Below are 20,336 nucleotides of genomic sequence, written 5' to 3'. Positions count from 1 at the left end.
ACTTAAATTCCCTTTCTCCCCAGATAATAATTTTTTTATTAAAGGTTTAAGAGCACAGAAGAGACTTCAGTAACTATTTAAATGTGTTATGGTATGGCTATTTTTAAATGAGTTTGTCCACATTTATTTACTTCCCTCCATTTTTTACCCTTTTATGACCACCTCTAAAAAGACAAATTTAACCCAAAGTTTTAAAAATCAATTACACTTTACTTAAATGTGATTATGGATATGATATTCTTATCTGATAAAGCTGGAAAGAAAAAAACCTTTGGTCCACAGGTCACGAACTCACATGCCTCCAGGGGCCAGTTAGGTAATCCTCTAAAGAAGAAAGAATAATGAGGGTGGTGGGCTGTAGCGATGAGGGGCTGTGGAGCGGTGGTGACCTGGCGTACACAAGATTAGTGAAAGGTGGCAGTCAGAATTCAGCCCTAGCCAACTGCAAGTCCAGTGTTACCAAATCTGATACTTTAAGACAAAAATCCAGTTTTTGTGTATCACTATCCAATTTTTAAACATGGGAAATTAATTTGTATTTTTAAAATACATTCTTTGAGCCAAACAAAACACAACAGTGGCCAGATCTGGTCTACAGGCCACCAGTTTGTAAACTCTGATCTAGTCCGCAAATGAAAATGTCATCAGTTTTCCTGCCTGGATATTCAAGTTATTGTTTAACCTCTATGATCTGAAGAGAAAGCAGGGTATACGCTTATAATATAGGAAAGTAGAAGACAAAGTAGTAAAAAAAAGAGAACCCATGACATGAAAAGAACATATTTATATAATAATGCTACAAACAGATCCTCACATGTAAATATCTGGCTTGTGGTTTCTGACCACTTATAATGGCAACTTTATTGTACTGCTAAAAAGCAAACCACAAAAGCACTTTCATGTCAGTCACAATCAAGCTTCAAACACGTGGACGCGTTGAGTGTGCTCACGGGCTCAATCAACTCTAGCTGTTTTGAGGTACTGACTTCTCCAAAACGACCGTTCCCCGTTAGTTGTACAATTGGAGGGGAAAAGTATGTCAATTACAGTGAATTCCACGGAATTAGGATTTGAAAATCTGAGGATGTGACACTTTGAAAAATGTTTCTTTATAGAGAGAAAAGTTGTCCCACCATCCATATTGGCAGGAATGAAAGTGTCCAGTAATTCATGTTAATTAAAAAATAGCTAGAGGGTGTGGAGAAAAAGGAAGCCTCCTACCCTCCTACACTGTTGATGGGAATGTAAATTGGTGCAGCCACTATGGAGAACAGTATGGAGGTTCCTTAAAAACTAAAAATAGAGTTGCCATATGATCCAGCAATCCCACTCCTGGGCATACTTCCAGACGAAACTATAATTCAAAGAGATACGTGCACACCCATGTTCATAGCAGCACTATTCACAATAGACAAGACGTGGAAGCAACCTAAATGTCCATCAACATGAATGGATAAAGAAGATGTGGTATATATATACAATGGAATATTACTCAGCCATAGAAAGAATGAAATAATGCCATTTGAAGCAACATGGATGGACCTAGAGATTATCAAATTAAGTGAAGTAAATCAGACACAGAAAGACAAATATTATCACTTATTTGTGGAATCTAAAAAAATGATACAAATGAACTTATTTATAAAACGGAAATGGATTCACAGACATAGAAAACAAACTTGTGGTTACCAAAAGGAATAGCAGGGGGCAGGGGGTAGGAGAGATAAATTAGGAGTTTGGGATTAACATGTACACACTACTATATATAAAACGGGTAAACAACAAGGACCTACTGTATAGCACAGGGAACTATATCAGTATCTTGTAATAACCTATAATGGAAATGAGTCTGAAAAAAATACGTATATATTATATAGCTAAATCTCTTTGCTGTACACTTGAAATTAACACAACATTGTAAATTAACTATACCTCAATTTTAAAAAGGGAAAAAATTGCTATTGTCATTTATTGAAGATAATGAAATTGTAGGTAAAGTGCATAATTTCAAATGAGGAAACTGACCTGGATTATGAACAATAATCTTTTCTTTTTTCTTTAATAAATTTATTTACTTTTGGCTGCGTTGGGTCTTCCTTGCTTTCTCTAGTTGCAGCAAGCGGGGCCTACTCTTCGTTGTGGTGCGTGGGCTTCTCATTGTGGTGGCTTCTCTTTGTTGTAGAGCACGGGCTCTAGGTGTACGGGCTTCAGTAGTTGTGGCTCGCGGGCTCTAGAGCACAGGCTCAGTAGTTGTGGTGCATGGGCTCTACAGTGCAGGCTCAGTAATTGTGGCACATGGGCTTAGTTGCTCTGCAGCATGTGGGGTCTTCCCGGACCAGGGCTCGAACCCATGTCCCCTGCACTGGCAGGCGGATTCTTAACCACTGTGCCACCAGGGAAACCCAATCTTTTCTTTTCTACATTTTTCTTGACGTACATTAGTGATTAAATTGAAAGGAGTCCAAAAAAGTAAAACTACTGTCACTGACAGGATTAACTCTGTATTATAAATGTAATAGTGCATTACATCATCATTAGCAATTTCTTTAGAAATACACTGTGGCGTTCTCAGAAAATAAGGATGGGTGGAAAAGATGTTTCAAATAAAGTTTTTTAGGTTTTAGGAATGCTTTCAGCTGAGAGTGCATGAGCAGACACAAAATGAGAACTTCAGAGATTTATTTCACACATCTTATTTAGGCTGGTTTTGAGACAAATGTGCTAAGGCAGACAACCCAGCAAGCCACTGAGAAAAGGGATATTTTCTGCATATTTCCAACATTAAAATAAACGTCCGTGTAAAGTGCCACTATCACAGGCAGCCCGTGAGGTTTAGAGCTCCAATGACTTCATCCAGGCTGGCACCAAGCACAGGGCGCTAAAGGACTGAGAGAATCCACAGCATCGAGGTTTGTGGAACACTACAGGTCACTCGCTCATTGGCCTGTTTATGTTTTCTTTCATTTGTTTCTAATAAAAATCTTGGAGACCAAAGTTTCTGCTTGAGATGACTTCTCTGGAATTCCAAAAGGCCTCACCAGGGCTTTCTGGCTGTGCTATGACCATCATTTAATGGAATACAGACACATTTCAGCTTACAGCTTTATAATGGCACACAGAGATACACGAAACAACGTATATTCCACATCATGAATTTCAATTTGAGCAAAAGCCAGCATGTTAGGGAAAATGAGAGATGGAAAAGACTTACCAGTCATCTGCCTCATTCTCTCAGTGCAGTCAGCTTTCCAGCCTTAATCCAAATTAGCGCAGTCACAGGGTGACTACTTCTCTTAGGAAATTATTCCAGGGCCAAGGAGATCTCACTGCTATTAATTTTATCATTCCATATAAAATTCCAAGTGTTTGATCTCATATAATTCATCTCAAATTTAACCTACTTATTACTCACTTCTATTCATCTGGGCAGTAATTAAGTAAAATAACAAGGTTGTAAGTTTCATACAGTACGTGGCAAGGTGGATGCTCATTCAATATTAGTTTCTTATCTTTAACTATTTCTAAACTGTTGCCTGAATTTAACTTGGAAAAAGGTGATATATTCTCTGAACTCTTTTCTAATTACTTTAAATCAATATACTCAGAGGTATAGAACTGAAAAATGTCCATCACATTTGTTTTGTTTTTTTTTATAAATTTATTTATTTATTTTTGACTGTGTTGGATCTTCGTTGCTGCGTGTGGGCTTTCTCTAGTTGCAGTGAGCAGGGGCTGCCCTTCGTTGTGGTGCATGGGCTTCTCATTGCTGTGGCTTCTTTTGTTGTGGATCATGGGCTCTAGGCACGTGGGCTTCAGCAGTTGTGGCACGTGGGCTCAGTAGTTGTGGCTCAAGGGCTTAGCTGCTCTGCGGCATGTGGGATCTTCCCGGACCAGGGCTTGAACCCATGTGCCCTGCATTGGCAGGCAGATTCTTAACCACTGCGCCACCAGGGAAGTCCTCTATTATGTTTTATTTCTCCCACCCTCCCTGCCCCTGCAACAATCTCCCTTCATATCCCATTCCTTTGCCACCCCTAGCCAAGTCAGTTTTATGCTGAGAAAGGTCTACCACGAACCTCCTTTAATTTTTTGTGGCTTCAACTCTTTGGACTGTCGATAACTTTATTATTTTTAATCATCTCAATGCTGACGCATAGCACAGATCACAGTCATGGCGATGAACAGAAAAACGAAAACATTAAATGTAAAGTCATGTTTTGTAGATACACAAATAATATAACTCAACACCCCAAAGGACAAGCTTAATAAACCTTTAAATATTTACAGAAGTGAGTATTCACAAGTTGTTTGCAATGAAATGTTTAGCCATTGTGCTTCATTGGGAATTGAAATCTTTTAAACAACACCCTAGAACAGAACAGAACGCTTCTCGTCCAGCATCCTAGAACAGAGCATCCCAGAATGCCCAATCCTCATTTTATCATAATTCAAATTCGAACCAATTCTGTGAGGCTGTATTGTGTTGTGTGATTTCCTGCACCATGCTCTCCTGGAAAGAGCAGACAGCAGGCACACACAGTCACCAGTCTCCTGGGTCTCAGCTGAATGGCCAGAATGCATTCAATAGGTCATTGTGAACATGATGAGTGTTGCCAAAGGGGAAGTATAGGGTCAAGGCTGCTACATGCAGTCGAGCAGGTTGTGCACTGCACAAATACACTACACCTGAGGGGTCATCACCCACATGTCAGATCTTGGTGACTTGTATATTTCTCAGGACAATTTTCTGACAGATGGCACCAGAGTGTCCTTCTCTAATGAAATTATTGTATTACGATAATTTGCAAACAGAAAGACAGAAATAGAGTATCATGAGAAAGGATGCCTTTTTCTAATTCACAAAAAGGCACCAAATAGCTGAGCAGAGGGCCCATGCAGGGTGCTTAGGGAGCAGAGAATAAGCTTGTTTAATTTAGTGTAGAAGCCCAGAAAGGCCTCCTGGGGAAGTGGGACAGGAAAGATTAGCAGTAGATTAAAATTTTATTACAAACTCCTCAGAATATCCAACTTATTTCTTTTTATTGGATTTCTGGTATAATAACTAGTTTCTCAGAAAACACTTTCTCAAATTGCAGTTAGACCTGAAAGCCTCTCTGAAGTTAATTAGCAAGTGAACAAAAGTGCTTTGAAGCCAGAGCAAGAAGACAGAAAGTTGCACGCATGTCTCAGACTGCTATGTTTTTCCTTGGACAAATTTCTGTGTCTGTTTTTTAAATGTATTTGGTATTGGTAGGTTATTTGGAAATTTGAGTATTTTCCAACACGTTTTAGTGGGGAATATGTGGAGAAGTCAAAGGGTAAATGCTGCTTAATGGCTGAACAAATGAGCTGTGAAAAGCCCACATTTCTGCTCCCTGAGAATTAATTACTGCATGGATAAGAACAATAAAAAGCATTTCTTGAAGTGGTTCATCCATTTTAGATAATTTAACCACCAGTCACCTTCAGGGGCATGGAAGTAAACTCTGTTATAAAGAATAAAGTACTGGACATCCCTGATGGCGCAGTGGTTAAGAATCCGCCTGCCAATGCAGGGCACATGGGTTCGAGCCCTGGCCCAGGAAGATCCTACATGCTGCAGAGCAACTAAATCCATGCGCCACAACTACTGAGCCTGCGCTCTAGAGCCCATGAGGCACGACTACTGAAGGCCGCGTGCCTAGAACCCGAGCTCCCCAAGAAGAGAAGCCACCACAATGAGAAGCCCGTGCACCGCAACAAAGGGTAGCCCCCGTTCGCCGCAACTAGAGAAAGCCTTCGCGCAGCAATGAAGACCCAACGCAGCCAAAAATAATTAAATAAATAAATTCAAAAAAAGAATAAAGTAATTTGTTTCTTTTTAATAATGATTATAAATCACAGTGACAATGGCTAGTTGTCACTGCACTATGTATCCTACACCGTTCTTAAGTGTTCGTGTTTACTCAATTCTTCCCCACAACAACTTCTGAGGTAAGAACTATTTGTATCCCCACTTTACAGATTAGGGAGCTGAGGCATATTCCCATTTAAATAACTTGCCCAAGGTCGCAGAGCTTTCCAGGGGCAGAGCTGAGATCTGAAGGCTGGCAGTGTGGTCCTAGAGCTTTGCGCTCTTCACCATTCTACTGCCCTGTAGAAGAGTATCCACCCAAGGCTTTAGACGAAATTGAAAAACCATCTCTTAAGCTTTCTTAATTAATGGAAAAACAAACACAAGTCAAAATCTAGAATTAATCATACTGCCAGCATATAACCAGCATTTTAGTCAGAATAAGCTTTTGCCCTATTATTCACTGAGGAAGCCCTTCAGTGAGAAAAAGAGGGTGAAAATATAAGGTGATACAAGGATACAAGGGCTCTGATCCTCTTTCTCCAAAAGCTGGACCCAGGCTTGGGAATTCAGATCCGCCTATACACCAGGATCACTCCCCATTATCCACCCCCCACTGCAGGCACCGGCCAGTTATCTACCCTGTTTGAGTCTCTAGGATGCTGTGACTGCTTGTGAGCATTGCTTGAAGAACTCTAAAGGGTTTTCTGCAAAACTGTTGTCCCTTGAGATACTTCTTATAAAGGCACCTTGTGGACAATAGGTTTGGGAAAGCTGGCTTACTGCATCTGCCTCGGAAAGACTGACAGCATGCCTGGGCCCATCCCAGGGCCTCAAGAAGTCCTCCACTAACAAAACCTGTGTCACATTTTAAATCCAATATTGCAGAAACCTGTTTGCTTACAGAATTCTTTGTTTCTTAGAACACCTATGAAACCATCAGTAAAACTAGTGCTCGAGAAATGCTGTCTCCAGGTAAGCATGTCAGTGTAGAGCAGCAGGCCACACAGATAGAGGGAAAGAAAGAATAGAAAGGAAGATGGTTCAAGGCAGGAATGTGGGTAGAGTGAGAACTGAAATATCCATGGTGCTTACTGTAGTGCTAGTCCTAAAAAAAAAAAAAGACACACAAAAAAAATCTGTTCCACTGAAGTGTACAAAGGGAGGAGGAATTTTGATTATGTAAGACAAAACAGTGGGACTGACAATATTAGCAGCCTGGATGTAGTGAGATAGTGACTCACACAATTTATCCTTACTTCTGGAGAGGAGAAAAGGAACACAGTGTGTTGGTATGAACCAGGCTGCCCAAGGAGAATGAGGAAAATGGAAGAAAGTTCCTTAATTCAGACTTAAGAGCTAAAACTTTTAAAAAACTGTTCTGGACTTCAGTTTTCTTCCTTTCTTATTTTTTTTCTTTTCAAAATTTGAAAGCCAGAAAAGAATATGCAATCCCTCATGCAACACTGCAACAGACATTATCTTTAAAAAAAAAAAAAATTCAAAGAAAGCTTTGATTTCTTTCTTGAAGCTCCCAAGAAATAATAGGGAAAATAAAATTTCTAGCTCAGTAAAGTGTAGACACTCTTCTGCCTCACCTGTAGACATAGCCATAAGATAACGTATTTATTAAAAAATACTGTCCCTTTTGCTTCAAGTTTTCTAGAGTTTCTAGAATCTTTATAAAGAATTATAAAAGTGGTAGGGGGTTGTTCTGGGGAAAATTCTCAATCACCAGCATCCCTCACCCTCCCACAGCATTGCACAGTGACCTAAATTCAGTGCAAGAGTGCTGTGAGAATATTATGTATGAGCATATATTACTGTTTGCAAAGATTGTAAAGCAGGAAACAATTTATGTTTGAGGCTATAAGTTTACTTCTTGGAATCATTTTAAATGGGCAGAGAGGGAGGTTGCTAAAAATGTTCTAAAGTTGAAACATTAATCCAGGCTAGGAGCAGACAAAGAAAAATGATCTGTAGCATTGAGAAAAGCCCATCTCCAAGTTTGAAGGTGGGTGGACTGCCCCCTCCCCTCAGGGAGTTTGGGGAGGACAGGTCACTGTCCAAGGGGAAGGTGGTTAAACTTAAAACTTCCCGTTATTAATGAGAGTTTCGAGCAAGACGTGCCAAAATGAGCAGCTTCACAGGCGTCTTCATTGAATGTCTATGAGGAGTATCAAGGCTGGCCCATCATCTCCGGCAATTTCCGAATTCTCACTTCAGGTCCCAAGAGGTCTGGCTAATATTTCATTTCTGTGAGATCGCTGATCTTTATAATAAATCTAGCACATCCCCCTTTCTTTGTGTTAGTTGGAATGGCTCTTTTCTTCTCATTCCCAGAAAAAAGTTTTCCCAGGGCTGGGGGACTAGAGATAAATGGAGAATTTCAGTACAATGTGGCTCACACACTCAACCCTCCCCGCCGAGGCATCTGTTTGATCTGCACGGACACTTTTGTCTTTGGACATTGCATAGAAACTGAGCATGAAGCAGAATAAGAAACGAAACTAAAGATCACCTCTAAACAGATACTCACTGTGAAAAATAATACAACATTTTCAGAACAACTGGGGCCTGTAGAGGTCCCAAGGTGACAATGTAACAATACCTTTTATCTATTATTTCTCAAATTTTGAGAAGAAAAATACATCCAGAATGTCCATGTACGCGGTATGTGCAGTAGTAAATAGAAGATAAGATATCCTCAAATTGCTGATTTTATCTGAATGTTAAAAATGTCAAATAAAAAAAAAAAGAAAAAAAAAGTCAAATGATTACATAAATTGTGTGCCTATTCAGAGTAGGGTGATTTTAACTGAACAATTTCTTGAAAGCCAAAAAAGTGTTCTTTGCTAACTATTCTACTATTGTACATCATGAAAGTATTTTAAATAAGATATTTTAAATTATTAAGAAGGGGAAACTACTTTCAAAATGAAATAAAATTCTCTTTGAGTATACATTATTTCAGTTTAAACTATGCTTTTTTTTTTAAGATTATCATATAATTTTTAGGAGAAATATTACAATTGGGATATGTGGGTGCACATTATGCTTGATCTAGTTGCTACCAGACAATAGCCATCAACTTGTTTCTATTTCAATGAAGATGCCAAATTCACAGAAACATAGAAACATGCTGTTTCCATAGCAGCAGATAAAGGGTGAAACTCAAAAGATTTTATTGATTTTAACATGGCTTAGAGACTGTTCTCTTTTTTAGCAGTAATTTTTGCTTTTTTTTTTCAGTCTTTACCAACATCTCATATTTTCTTTTCTAAATGTATTTAGTAAGTCATACAAATTTTGAAAGTAGGATAATTGTGACATTACTGTAAAAATACACATTCTTTCTTTTTTTAAATTTATTTGTTTTTTTTCTTTTTTTTAATTTTTGGCTTTGTTGGGTCTTTGTTTCTGTGCGCGAACTTTCTCCAGTTGTGGCAAGCGGAGGCTACTCTTCTTTGTGGTGCGCGGGCTTCTCTTGTGTCACTAGCTACCTATTTTACATTTGGTAGTGTATATGTGTCCATGCCACTCTATCACTTCGTCCAAGCTTACCCTTGCCCCTCTCCATGCCCTTTCCATTCCCACCAACAGTGCAAGAGGGTTCCTTTTTCTCCACACCCTCTCCAGCACTTTATTGTTAGTGGATTTTTTGATGATGGCCATTCTGACCGGTGTGAGATGATATCTCATTGTAGTTTTGATTTGTATTTCTCTGATGATTAGTGATGCTGAGCATCCTTTCACGTGTTTGTTGGCAATCTGTATATCTTCTTTGGAGAAATGTCTGTTTAGGTCTTCTGCCCATTTTTGGATTGGGTTGTTTGTTTTTTTGATATTGAGCTGCATGAGCTGCTTGTATACTTTGGAGATTTTTCCTTTGTCAGTTGCTTCATTTGCAAATATTTTCTCCCATTATGAGGATTGTCTTTTCGTCTTGTTTATGGTTCCTTTGCTGTGTAAAAGCTTTTCAGTTTCATTAGGTCCCATTTGTTTGTTTGTTTTTTTTTTTTTTTTTTTAATAGTGTTTATTTATTTTTACTTGTTGACAGTTTGCTTTATTTATTTATTTATGGCAGTGTTGGGTCTACGTTTCCGTGTGAGGGCTTTCTCTAGTTGTGGCAAGCGGGGGCCACTCTTCATCGCGGTGCGCGGGCTTCTCACTATCGCGGCCTCTCCTGTTGCAGAGCACAGGCTCCAGACGCGCAGGCTCAGCAGTTGTGGCTCACGGGCCCAGTCGCTCCGCGGCATGTGGGATCCTCCCAGACCAGGGCTCGAACCCGTGTCCCCTGCACTGGCAGGCAGATTCTCAACCACTGCGCCACCAGGGAAGCCCCCATTTGTTTGTTTTTATTTCTAATTCTTAATGTAAAAGAGATGCTAACCTATTGATCAGGCGTCAAGGACTCTAACTACGTGTAATGTCAGTTTAGCATATGAATAAAACATAACATTTTATTACAAATGCTTTAAGATAATTCATTAATGATTAAAAAGCATGGTATAACATTTTCTGCTACTGTTAATTTCATTTATTAAGACTCAGACACTGGGAATCAGGCTTTGAAACATAGATGTTACAGCTACAAAATGCAAGTTTCTTTGTGGTTAATGTGGCACCATGACAGTGAATAACTGAAATTGGTAGTATAATTGTTCCAAGTCAACATGCTAAGAAAACAGGAAACGACTTTTTTCTTTTGTGCATGTGTTGTTTAAGCTGTATTTTTTTTTGCCAACTATTTTGATCTCTTAAAATTTCTATTGGTCAAAACACAGAAAAATGGCTCACCTGTAACAGACACACAGCCTAATGGAGCAATGAGAGTAATGGGGGCAAATCCATAGGCTGCAAAGTTTCCTGTCTCTCCCACAGCCATCAGTATGACGCCGCTCCACCACAGCACGCTCTTGAAGTACGGCCTCGGGTGTTCTTGGTGCACCAGCTGAAGATGCGAATATTTCTGGAAGTACATCACAATGTAAATAAGAAAATATCTCCACCCAACCAAAACTTGGCCTTGAAATTTTTGGTCCTATAAAATTGCTTCATGGTTTTTAAATGTATTTGCAGATTATTACAGAGCAATTATTATGGTTTTCTGTTTGTTCCAAACATATTAACAGGAGTGAATCATACTGATATAGCATTGTATAGTTTAAAGGGCCTTCTCACATATTGCTTAATTCTCGTAACAGCTCTGTGAAGTAAATATCATTGTTACTATCTAAAGACGGAGTGTGTGTTAAGGAGTTAAGTGACTTTTTAGTCCACCACACCAAAATACTTCTTTTAGATTGTCAAAAAAATTCAAATGCTGAAATAAAGATAAGTTACTAAAGAAACACCTTTGGAAAAGGGATTCAAATCTATGAGTCGAAGTTGCTACCACAATAAACATAACAGGGCAGAAAGCTCTGGTAGCAGAGGGATGGGGGAACTCATTTATATCTGGTCTGAGTATTTCTTTGTATTGGAAATGTATGAATTCCTGAAAAACTGGCCATTAAATAAAGCTCTATTTCCCTATTGATTTTATGATAACTGAACTTACTTCCTTAAGAAGTATGTACAATTCTAGATTATTTTAAAATCTTTTCTTTAAAATTTTTTTAAAATTTCAGAAGTTATTTAGAAAATAATAAAAGTACTATAAGAAAATGTAGAATATTAAAATAAATCTTGGCTTATGCCAAGATATGAACATCTTTTTAAGTGTGATACAAATGCACAGGCGCCTGGTCTGGGGTACACAATACTATTAAGAGGCTCACAAAACATTTAACTTCTCTTAAAATCAGAAGAAAAAAGATGGACACAATCTAGCCTGGATTATATTTGTCTTTATATCAATGAGGTCATAAGATATACTTTCTTTAATGGAGGAGGAAGTCCAAGAAGGCAAAAGTGCCTGAGGCTCACTGAAGTCATAATGTGTCCCTGGATCAAACTACAGAGTTAGGAAAATAAGCTTCTTCTTACCTGAATATTTAGGGAAACGCTGATTACCAAGTTTCCTAAAATGGCCAGCAAAACTCCAAAAAGGTGAATCTATAAAAGAAAATGTTTTCTTTAAATGGTACTTTAAATAGCACTTGTAAGATATTTACCAAAAAAACTATGAAAATTTAAGTTGATACATTCATTCATTTGTTCATTCATTCAGCAAATATTTACTTAGCACCTGTTTGCCAGGGTCACCTGGAATATGAATAATGGTTTTATTAGGATTAATTTTTCACTTTAGTCAAATATTATTTTTTATAACTAGTTCAGTCCTTTACTGAATTCTCTAGATATGTGCTTCATTCACTAAAATAAACAGTCATCAGGTTCTGACTTTTTCCCACTAAGATGCTTCTATTTATCCTGTCTGCCAATTTCCTCAGCAACCTCTCTGATTGGGGTGTTCATTGCCTCAAGTATGGACTATATAATTATTTCTGTTCTCCCTCTTTTCTTTCTCTTAAGATATTCTGGAAGACTGTGGTATGAAAGAGAGATCATTGGCTTTGGGGTTAAAGGATGAACCTGAGATTCAGATCTGCTATTTTCTAATGGGCGACACTGAGTAAGTTATTTCAGCTCCTCCCTCGGCCTCAGTAAACAGGGGATGTTGGATAAGATGTTTCCCAAAATCCCTTTATCTCTAAACTGCTATGAACCTCACTGGAGACAGACTAAATTTTCCCGCCACTCTGCTGGTCAAGAACCCACAATGTCTCTCTACAGACAACTATATTAAATACAAAACTACTGTACCAGCTCCCCATAATCGGTCCTTAACCTGACCCATCCAATTGTCCACAGCACACTTTAAGGTGCTCCCTCTACCTTGGGTACCTGGTTCCTGACTTCTCCAGTCAGATGTCATACTTTTTCTCATGTCATTCCTCTCACCCAGACAGAGTATCTTCTTCCCTCAGCCCATTTCAATCAGACCTCACCCTCCTGGCCATCGGAGCTCTACCTCCTTACGACCTTCTCAGACACCACAGCCCATCTTTACTTTCTCAGACTCTAAATGGTGAACATCCCTTATTTCTTCTTTTATATTGTCAGGTGTATCATTAGGCTCTATAAATAGACGGCAAATTCTCTGAGGGAAGGGAATCATGTCTAAGACTTCCATTGGGTCTTCTACATCATCTACTATAAAATGTAGAGACTTAAAAAAAAATGAGGGGCTTAAAAAAATACTTGTTTGAGAAAGTATAGAGTGGTTTAAAACAAGAACTACAGAGGTTAAAAAATTAGTTCTGACACATTGCCCAAGATCTTTACTATAGATAGCATATGTATTATTTGATGACTTCAAGAGATGCATATTCTGCTCCTATCTAGGTACAAAGATGTAATATCTTCTAGCAGTAAAAATTAGCAATGAGAGAAGGGCTCTTCCCCTTCTTCTTCTACAGTACATAACTTCTAGCTAGCTTCAAATTCCAAGGAGTTATTTGAATTTCAAATGAACATTACAACCACAAGGAACCCTTTTCAGAATGCAAAATGTCTTTGAAGTTTTAGAACTTCATTATATGTGCTGAAGTGAAATTCAGTATTTCTAAAAAATGAAGCAGAAAAGTTGAAAACCCATTTAATAGTTGACATATAATATCCATGGCCTTTAATCAGTTAAGAATTTTCTTTTCCTAATAAAAGCAGTTGGCACTAATTTTGATCACTATTCCTCATGGGGAACAATTGTATCATAATATAATGTGCTATTTCCATGCTTTCGATTTACAATTGACTGACTGCATTTGGCAGTAATCAGGAAAATAAAAATCCAGAAGAAGTTTGGGATTGAATGGATAATTATGAAAATCTTCTATAATTATAAAAGTAAATTGTTGAATAGAAATAAGTTACTTCAAAATTCTTTAAATGATTCACTGAGTAGTTTAAACACCACCAGGCCAAGTGTTTAGAAATTGGTTAGCAGGATTTCGCAATAATTTCTTGGATATGACATGGAAAGCACAGTCAACAGAAGAAAAAATAGATAAGCTGGACTTTATCAAGATTAAAATCTCTTGTGCACCAAAGGACACTATTAGCAGAGTGAAAGGCAACCCACACAATGGGAGAAAATATTTGCAAATCATATATCTGATAAAGATTGATATATAGAATATATAAAGAATCCCTACAACTCAACAACAAAAAAATAAACAATGCAACTGAAAAATGGTCAAAGAACTCAAATAGACTTTTCTTCAAAGAAGATATATAAATGGCCAATAGGCACATGAAAAGATGCTCAATAGCACTAATCATTAGGGAAATGCAAATCAAAACCACAATAAGCTACCACTTCAAACCCAGTAGGAGAGCTACAATTTAAAAAAAAAACAACAGAAAATAACAAGTGTTGGTAAGGATGTGGAGAAATTGAAACCCCAGTTCTTTGTTGGTGGGGATGTAAAATGGTACAGCTGCTGATCTCATAACATATACAAAAATTAACTCAAAATTAACCAAAAGACCTAAATGTAGGAGCCAAAACTATAAAGTTCTCAGAAGAAAACATAAGGGTAAATCTTTGTGACCTTGGATTTGGCCATGGATTCCCATAGATAAGACATCAAAAGCATAAGCAACAAAGAAAAAATAATTGGACCTCATCAATATTAAAAACTTTCTGTTTCAAAGGACACTATCAAGGAAAGTGAAAAGATAATCCACAAAATGGGAGAAAATATTTGGAAATCATATATCTGGCAAGGGACTTATACCTAGACTATATAAAGAACACTTACAACGCAATAATAAAAAGACAAATGACCCAATTAAAAATGGGCAAAGGATCTGAATAGACCTTTCTCCAAAGAAGACAAATGGCTAACAAGTACATTGAAAAGATGTTCAACATCACTAGTCATCAGGGATTGCAAATCAAAACCACAGTGATATACCACTTCATACCAAATAATATAGCTATAATCAAAAAGTCAGATAATAAGTGTTAGTAAGGATGTAGATAAATCAGAACCCTCTAACACTGCTCATGGAAATATATAATGGTGCAACCACTTTGGAAAACAGTCTGGAAGTTCTTCAAAAAGTTAAGCATGGAATTTCCATTTGACTCAGCAATTCCATGCCGAGGTATATATCCAAGAGAAATGAAAACATATATCCACACAAAAGCTTGTACACAAATTTACATACCAGTATTGTTCATATGACAGCTAAAGGCTGGAGGTAATGATCGTACAACTCAGTGAACTGTACAATTTAAATGAGTGGATTATATGATATGTGAATTACATTTCAATAAGTTGTTATACAAAAATAATTTTAAAAACACAGAGCATTTACATCTTTTTTTTTGCCCAAAGAAATAAAATGTTACAAATGTAACTAGCTCTATTTCAGTCTCTTCTTCCTCCCAGAGATAAGTGATTTTTTTTTCTGAAGTTGATACAAATATATTTCTTTCTTTCCTCGATTTATTTTTATTATTTATTTTGTTTACTCAGCTTTTCTTTTTTTCATCTTCTTCATTTGGACTCTTAACTCATTAGTTTTTTCTGTTTCTTTCTATCATGCAGATAGGACTTTACATTTCCCCCTAAGTACGCCCTCTGTTTTAGCTGCCCGCATAGTTTTGGCATGTACAGTTTTCATTGGTATTTAGTTCTAACTATTTTCTGATTATCTCATCATTTTTATCTGAGCCTTATATTATTCAGAGATGTGTTTTTTAATATTTCTAAATGAATGGGGTGTCGACTATCACTTCATTACTAATTTCTAATTTTACTGAGTCGTGGGCAGAAAATACACTGTGGGTATATTTACATTTGCTTTTGACCTATTATACAGTGTAAATTGGAATTTGTTTTGTGACCTGCTGGTGTAGGGTCAAGTTTATAAGTGTTCCATGTATGTTGGAAAATAAAGTATTTAAAAGTTGAGTTAATACATTTTATATATCCTTCCTATCTATCTATCTATCCATTCATCTATCTATCTCCATTAAGTCATTGTTCAAATCTTTGATATTCTTACTAAATTTTGTATTGCTTTGTCTATCAATTGCCTAGGGAGGTATGTTAAAAATCTACTCAAACATGTATTTATATATTTTAAGACTATAGTCCTAGGTGTATACAGGATCAGGATTGTTTTATCTTCCCAGCTAATTGTTCTTTTTTTAAAATTTTATTTTTATTTATTTATTTACTTATGTTTATTTTTTATTTATTTATTTTTTGCTTATTAGTCATCCATTTTATACACACATGTCAATCCCAATCTCCCAATTCATCACACCACCACCCCCCCCAGTAATTGTTCCTTTTATCATTAGGTTTTTTCTTTAAAATCTATTTTAGCTGATATTACTGTAGCTGCTTTCTTTTGATATTTGCTACTTTCCACATCACTTTAACATTTCTGCATCATATTTTAGTCAAGTCTCTTATATATAGAAAATAACTAGATTTTCTGTCAGATGGGGAGGTTAGTCCATTTTGTTTATTGTGATTATAAATATATTTTCCTTTATTTCTATATTTTTTGTGTTTGTAGTTATCTTGCTTTTTCTTTGCTTTCTAATTTCTCTTTTCCTGAATCCTGTTGAAACGATTGAGTTTTCTTTATTCTTTTCTTTTCCCTACTCTTCTGGCTAGGAAGTTACACATCTTATTTATAGTCTTTCAGTAATTATTGTTAAATGTTTTTAATTTTGAAATAATTATGGACTCACAGTAGGTTGCAAAGAAATGTCCAGGTAGGTCCATGAACTCTTCCCCCAGTCCTCCCCTTGATGTTAACATCTTACACAACTACAATCCAACATCTATGGTTCTCTCTATTCTCTCCACGTGGAACTCCTCTTACAAGTATGTTGGACTTTTAAATTCTTGTTTCCTAAAATAGCTCTCATATTTTCCAACTCTACCTCTTTGTACTGAGTTATGGATAATTTCCTCAGATCTATCTTCAAGTTTAGCTTTTCTGGCCTCCTTTTGAATTGAGTCTTTATACATGCCTATCAGTACATATATTAAACTGTACTATAATTATGTTTTACAAGTGCATTTCCCCTCTAGACTATAAACTCCTTGAGAGCAGAGCTATGACTTATCAACTCATCTTTGTAACCCAAATGACTAGTAGAGGTCTTTGGCACAGAGAAGTTGTTTATTAAATGCTATTTGAACTGAAATAGTCTCAGATTGATTATACACTGTCTAGAAATAGTAAATTTTGACCTTTGGCCCTAGGAAGATGTCAAACAGTATTTTATAACCAACTGGGGTTTGAATACAGCAAACACTCAGTTTCGTGAGAGAACAAGCTTGTCCCAGAATTCAGATTTCAACAATTAAGTGTCCACTAGTGTGCAATAGAAAGCTGCCTGCTGGGGCTTCCCTGGTGGCGCAGTTGTTAAGATTCCGCCTGCCAATGCAAGGGACACGGGTTCGAGCCCTGGTCTGGGAAGATCCCACATGCTGCAAAGCAACTAGGCCTGTGTGCCACAACTACGCAGCCTGTGCTCTAGAGCCCGTGAGCCACAACTACTGAGCCCACCTGCTACAACTACTGAAGCCTGTGAGCCCAAAGCCCATGCTCCACAACAAGAGAAGCCACTGCAATGAGAAGTCCATGCACCTCAATGAAGAGTAGCCCCCGCTTGCTGCAACTAGAGAAAGCCCGCACGCAGCAACGAAGACCCAACACAGCCAAAAATAAATAAATAAAAGAAAGCTGCCTGTTGACTTTTGTTTTTTTTGATGCGTCGGGTCTTCGTTGCTGCGTGTGGGCTTTCTCTAGTTGCGGCGAGCCGGGGCTACTCTTCATTGCAGTGGCTTCTCTTGTTGCAGAGCACGGGCTCTAGGCGTGTGGGCTTCAGTAGTTGCAGCACGCGGGCTCAGTAGTTGTGGCTCGCGGGCTCTAGAGCGCAGGCTCAGTAGTTGTGGCGCAGCCTTAGATGCTCTGCGGCATGTGGGATCTTCCCGGACCAGGGCTCGAATCCGTGTCCCCTGCATTGGCAGGCAGATTCTTAACTACTGTGCCACCAGGGAAGCCCCTGAGTTTTAAAATCTAGTGAATTCATATATACTAAAAAACAGAAATATATAGTATAAAGCAGGCGTCAGGAACAGTCTCCTGCTAATAGGGACATACCTCATTTATTGTGCTTCACTTTATTGCACCTTGCAGATACTGCATTTTATACAAATTGAAGGTTTGTGGCAACCCTGCATCAAGCAAGTCTATCAGCGTCATTTTTCCAACAGCATTTGCTCACTTTGTGTCTCTGTGTCACATTTTGGTAATTCTCGCAATATTTCAAACTTTTTCATTATCACAGTATTTGTTACGGTGATCTGTTATCAGTGATCTTTGACGGTACTATTGCAAAAAGATTATGACACATTGAAGGCTCAGATGATGGTTAGCATTTCTTAGCAATAAAGTGTTTTTTAATCAATATACCTTGTTTTTTTAGACACGATGCAATATGCTATATAATCGCACATTTAACAGACTACTGTAGGTGTAAATATAACGTTTACATGCACTGGGAAACCAAAAAATTCATGTGACTCACTTTGTTGTGATACTTGCTTTATTGCGGTGGTCTGGAACTGAACGTGCAGTCTCTCGGAAGTACGCCAGTACACATTATAAACCGGTATATCTTATTGTTCGTTTTTCTGAAAATTTACCTAATTATTCAAGGTTAATTGCATGCTCATTAAATTCATTTGACACATACCTGTAAAGAGCAGTAATTCAGTAAATCCTCATTAATGCCCCTAATTGTTGGGGGGGGGAAGGTTCAAATTTGCAATGTTTCTTAAAAAAGGTGGTTTAATTACCTTCAAGGACAGAGAGTGACTTGAGGCAAGCATTACTAAATGCTGTTTCCAATTAGAGGCTCCGGTAAATGTGCTTTAATGACTACAAAATCCTCACCTGCAATCAGAAGTGGCATTTGCATACAGTGAGCAGCCCTTATAAACTTGCCATTTAAATTAAAGACATCTAGTTTACTTCATTACTTTATTCAGAGTGTTATCTGATTTCTAGCATATTAGAATTAGTGGAAACTCAGAGCTTCTCTCTCCCCCGCCCTCTTTTCTCCCCTCCCTGTTGATCTGGAGACTGGTGGTCAGGAAAGAGAACAGAGGGCCAGAGAAGGAAAGTGACTTGTGCAAAGTCACACAGCTAGATAGATACCAGGCAAATTCTGGCCCCAAGGCACCCAGCTCATGTCTGAATCACCATTTCTTCACAGACTGCAATAGGTAACCATCTGGCTAGTCAATGCCAATTTACCACGGTTTTAAAATTAGCAGGATCTGTTTCTTTTTCTCAGTGCAAATAAAATAAAGCAAAGATAATAGTTAGAAGGAAAGGTTGCTCCACACCTTAACAATGCAGCTAGAAGTACAGACCAGAGACACAGAAAGATGGCCTTAATTTTTGCCGTGCTCACTCCTGTCAGTACTGTAGCTCAATTTCTGGCTTTTCCAGGATGGCTTGACAAATAGATGGTGGGAGCCACAGCAAACAATTTATGGAGAATGAGGTTCAAAATATCAGTACTAATGAGTACTAAGAATGTTTTTGTTTTATTTGGAATAACAATCTTATCTCCTACTTTTTGGTGCCAGAATGTTCTTTAGACATTTCACATAAAGTCATTGACCTATAATCCATGGGTGGGGCAGTTTGGCCAGATGGCAATGGGGTATGATAACAGGGATGTGTGGAATTGGTCATAGTCTATCCCAGTTCTGTCTTTGAACTCAACCATATTCCTGGCTCTGCCTTCAAAACATAAATCTGGAATCAGACCCAGTGGAGCTAGTACATGGTTCAAAAGAACCATAGATTCAGAGCTAGTCTTTTTTTTTTTTTTTTTTTTTTTTTTTTTTTTTGCGGCATGCGGCCCTCTCACCGTTGTGGCCTCTCCCGTTGCGGAGCACAGGTTCCGGACGCACAGGCTCAGCGGCCATGGCTCACGGGCCCAGTCGCTCCGCGGCACGTGGGATCTTCCCGGACCGGGGCACGAACCCGTGTCCCCTGCATCGGCAGGCGGACTCGCAACCACTGCGCCACCAGGGAAGCACCAGAGCTAGTCTTGAACACTGTAATAGTCATATTCAACTCACAACTAGAATAATGCTACCTCCTGTTCCAGGCAGTAAAATATCCCTGAACATGGACGTGAGCGATCCAGTTTCGAATACCAGAAATACCATAGGTTAAGTGATTTAGGTCAACTAATCACTGCAGGAATGATCTTAAGAGCCTGAACCTGAAAGGAAATGATATACCTGAGAAATGAACATTCAGGTCACTTCATCTCACAGGAAACTCTTAGGAATGAGCTGGGGTTGTTTTTTATTTGCACCTAGTAAACAGGTAGACACAAATCTACTTCCAGAAAGTTGGGAGGGGATAGGAGGACATCCAAAATCTTGGCGATACATCCTTAAGTTTCTAGGAGTGAAGACGCATAATGTG

The 20,336-nt window shown here is 38.1% G+C and overlaps 1 protein-coding gene across 1 annotated transcript in view; it reads right to left on the bottom strand.

Annotated features, from left to right (window-relative positions):
• The window catches only part of NIPAL2 (NIPA like domain containing 2), a 70,667-nt gene that overhangs the window by 39,047 nt on the left and 11,284 nt on the right, over positions 1 to 20,336 (bottom strand). The window contains exons 2-3 of the mRNA XM_024756592.1: positions 11,826 to 11,894; positions 10,635 to 10,806 (exon numbers count right to left, since the gene is read on the bottom strand). Of these exons, the coding sequence (XP_024612360.1) occupies positions 10,635 to 10,806; positions 11,826 to 11,894 (241 nt within the window). The remainder of the gene's footprint in view (positions 1 to 10,634; positions 10,807 to 11,825; positions 11,895 to 20,336) is intronic.

Source organism: Neophocaena asiaeorientalis, unplaced genomic scaffold (assembly GCF_003031525.2).
Source record: "Neophocaena asiaeorientalis asiaeorientalis breed wild unplaced genomic scaffold, Neophocaena_asiaeorientalis_V1.1 scaffold29, whole genome shotgun sequence".
NCBI lineage: Eukaryota > Metazoa > Chordata > Mammalia > Artiodactyla > Phocoenidae > Neophocaena > Neophocaena asiaeorientalis.
This window is presented reverse-complemented; position numbering and strand designations above follow the sequence as displayed.